The sequence below is a fragment of the Protobothrops mucrosquamatus genome, unplaced genomic scaffold (genome assembly GCF_001527695.2).
Source record: "Protobothrops mucrosquamatus isolate PMUCROS unplaced genomic scaffold, P.Mucros_1.0 scaffold_39, whole genome shotgun sequence".
Taxonomy (NCBI): Eukaryota; Metazoa; Chordata; class Lepidosauria; order Squamata; family Viperidae; genus Protobothrops; species Protobothrops mucrosquamatus.
In genome coordinates this window covers 180,425-184,179 of record NW_015386115.1, presented here as the reverse complement: position 1 = coordinate 184,179, position 3,755 = coordinate 180,425, and the positions used below count along the sequence as shown (strand labels likewise).

Genomic DNA, 3,755 nt, shown 5'->3' with positions numbered 1-3,755 from the left:
AGAAGAAGAAGAAGAAGAAGAAGAAGAAGAAGAAGAAGAAGAAGAAGAAGAAGAAGAAGAAGAAGAAGAAGAAGAAGAAGAAGAAGAAGAAGAAGAAGAAGAAGAAGAAGAAGAAGAAGAAGAAGAAGAAGAAGAAGAAGAAGAAGAAGAAAGTCTTCACCTGCATCATAGTGACTGTTGGGTCAATCTTTGGAGGCAAGGGGATATGGATCTGATATTTGTTTCTGTCCACACTGCAGAGAGAACAGAAAGTCATATTTTGAGTATGTCTTTTCAAAGCCCTTCAAAAACATTCCCCCACACGTTAAGGAAGGGACTGTGCGTACCAAATATTGACACAGTAACCCAACAGAGCTGCAAGGCACACGTCTATAATATCAGCATTAGGATTAACCTCAAATTTTCCCGTTTTTGCTATGCCTTCTTGCAGCTGAGATATCTTAAGTAGGCTAGTATTTCAGAAGAAAGCAGAACTGACTGCCAGTTCTAGCTAGATATTGCAATAATTAGAGCTGGGTTGCATTTTACACCCTAACGACCACATTAAAGGCGGATGAAGACAGCAACTAGTTCAAAAGGCCACGGTTAGCTTGGAATGTCCCCTAATAATAATAATAATATAAATCAGACTTTTGAATCTTTGGCGTTACCAGCTGTATTCTAAATGGAACTGTTTTTATTAAACTCTTCTCTTCTTTACAGAATTACCAAATAACAAGAGTGTGAAGGGACCTCGAAGATAATAATAATAATAATAATAATAATAATAATGATGATGATGATGATGATGATGATGATGATAAAGTTGGAAGGGACCTTGGAGGTCATCTAGTCCAACCCCCTGCTCAGGCAGGAAACCCTGTACCATTTCAGACAAATGGCTGTCCAGTCTCTTCTTAAAAACTTCCAGTGTTGGAGCATTCAACACTTCTGGAGGCAGGTTGTTCCACTGGTTAATTGTTCTAACTGTCAGGAAGTTTCTCCTTAGTTCCAGGTTGCTTCTCTCCTTGATGAGTTTTCATCCGTTGCTCTTTGTCCTGCCTTCAGGCGCTTTGGAGAATGGTTTGACTCCCTCTTCTTTGGGGCAGCCCCTCAAATATTGGAAGACAGCTATCATGTCACCCCTAGTCCTTCTTTTTATTTATTTATTTTTTCATTTCTTTCCTTTCCTTGACCTGGCTCTCCCTAGATGCTTTCTGCTACATTGACCATTATCTTAAATGTAGCATTGGCTAAATGAATGGATGTAAGTTGAGTATTACCTATCCTATAGTCTACTCTGAAGGCTTGGTTTGCACGTGTATCCTAGTGGGACAAATAAAAAATACATGTGTTTTTAATGTTAAGGTTTTTCCAATATACTTAACTGTACTGAGAATTGTATTATCGTACATAAAGGTAATTTGGGGGGGGGATTGCAATATGAAATACGTCCCACAAAATTATATTTAAGATATGTCGACGGTTGAAGTATCCCAAAATGATAGTCAACTCACCCAACTCTCATCCCTTCTTCAATGTCAGTAGGTGCCACTTGGTCACTGAGGTCCACCACAAATTTGGCAAATTGCTTAACGTTGATGATATACTTGGGGTCCTCGGAATCCGCATTGATTATCTTTGTACACCTAAGCCAAAGAGATGAAACCAGCAAAATTAAAATGCTCATCGCTAGTTAATACAGTCTTAGCAATAATAACAGCAATCAAGGAAAGAAATATACGCTGAAGAGAGCTTTCTGTGTTATTCCCATTCACCCCTTGGATTTTAAAAAAAAAACTCTAGGACAAGGACCATTTCAAACTGATTAAATGGGTCGGCTTCTGCTAGTTGCAACAAATACTGAGGCAAAATATTTATGAAATTAAGAGGTACATAAGCAACCTTCTGAGGACCAGCTCCCTGCAAAGGCCAACATCTTCACCATCTTTTTGAAAGACGGCCTTATATTGGAAGCCTTTAGAACAGGGGTAGGCAACCTTGGTTCTTTTATGACTCGTGGACTTCAACTCCCAGAATTCCTGAGCCAGCCTGGCTCAGCTTGGAAACCTCTCCCTTTCCCCTCAGCGTGGCTGGCTCAGGAATTCTGGAAGTTGAAGTCCACGAGTCATAAAAGAGCCAAGGTTGCCCACCCCTGCTTTAAAAGATCTGGGGATTGCTCAACCTGGAAAAACTCCATCTATGTGACTGCTATTGATTTGATGGCACGCAATCAGTGAATTATACTGAAAGGTCCCTAAGATAACTTCATTCTTTAACAAAAAAGTATGTGTCACGCTCAAAAGACAAAAGACTATTTATTTTAATAGAACTTGGCTGCCTCACCGGCTGAACAATAAAGTTGTTATTTATTATTATATTATGATATACCTGGCCACCTGCAGTGGCTGTTCACTCTGAAGAGTTTGTTTATCAGCTGCTAAATCCCAAAGGGCGGGGGGTGCCAGGCCAGTGTCTGATTCTTTAATGCCTACAAGAGGAAAAAGGGAGATTAAAGGAGTCATTTTGAAAATACAGATAAAAGCACAAGCCTGATGATGATGAATGTGATTTCATCGAAACGTCGCTATGGGATTTCAGCTCCCAGAATTCCTCAGGCTGCCCTGGAGGAGATGTTCGCAGTCAAAACAGTTTGAAAATCTTACAAGGTGAATAGAAAACACTGGAGCCCTTTTTATCAATTGTACCCAGAAAAATCATTCTTTAGTAGATTCAAACGGAGGCATCCCAGATCCTAAATCTTACTCTAAAACTAGATGTTTTCCCTGGAGATTCTTGTTGTCTATTTTCAGTGCCAACATTCTCAAGATTACGCTTAAAAGCATCTTCTCTTATGTGATTCCACTTTCTCTACTTCTCCTTTTTTTCTGTCGAAGAAGTACTTTAATTTATTTTCTTTTGCTTAACCTTCCTTCCTCTTTTGAAGTTTTCTGGGGAGTTGCCACAAATAACCCAGAGGAAATTCAGCCCACTAGACAGTCAAGGCCAGCACCTGTCAAGGCCACCATCAGACAGATTTACTGCTTCTAAAGCACTAAAAGGGGAGGGGGGAGAGAAGTACCTGTGAGTTCATTAATTTTCTTAAGCAACTGTTGAATGTCATCTTCTACTTGTTTGATCTGCCTCGAGTATGTGCTCTGGCCCTGGATTTGAAAAAAAGATTGGGGAAAAAAATGAGGACTATTTGCGTTACTACAGCCTTATGCAATCTATCCCAATTCCTGTGATGTAAGGCTAAGGCCTTTATTAAGTTGATCGTTGTCTAAGCTTGGCCGTTGTAAGTGGTTCTTTCCAAGCTCTGACACTAAATGCTAAAGAATAACTCCTGCATGTTTGAGCCTCAGCCCAATGTTTATTTAATGTTTGCTAAGACCTACTTTGTTTAGAATATGAACGTAAGAATATAAACACATAACAAGCTCTTCTCCAAAGCGCCTGAAGGCAGGACAAGAAGCAACGGATGGAAACTAATCCAGGAGAGAAGCAACCTAGAACTAAGGAGAAACTTCCTGACAGTGAGAACAATTAACCAGTGGAACAACCTGCCTCCAGAAGCGGTGAATGCTCCAACACTGGAAGTTTTTAAGAAGAGACTGGACAGCCATTTGTCCAAAATGGTATAGGACAGGGGTGTTAAACTGATGGCCTGCAGGCCGGATGCATCATAGCAAAACTGCGCCCACCTCATTGCCGGCAATGGAAAAAAAAGTCACAATATGTCGCAACATGTCACGTGACGTTGTGAGTTTGACACC

General features: G+C 40.3%; 1 protein-coding gene across 1 annotated transcript in view; it reads right to left on the bottom strand.

Annotated features, from left to right (window-relative positions):
* The window catches only part of PSMC2 (proteasome 26S subunit, ATPase 2), a 13,996-nt gene that overhangs the window by 5,739 nt on the left and 4,502 nt on the right, over nucleotides 1–3,755 (bottom strand). The window contains exons 3-6 of the mRNA XM_015810636.1: nucleotides 3,062–3,143; nucleotides 2,371–2,470; nucleotides 1,497–1,628; nucleotides 161–233 (exon numbers count right to left, since the gene is read on the bottom strand). Of these exons, the coding sequence (XP_015666122.1) occupies nucleotides 161–233; nucleotides 1,497–1,628; nucleotides 2,371–2,470; nucleotides 3,062–3,143 (387 nt within the window). The remainder of the gene's footprint in view (nucleotides 1–160; nucleotides 234–1,496; nucleotides 1,629–2,370; nucleotides 2,471–3,061; nucleotides 3,144–3,755) is intronic.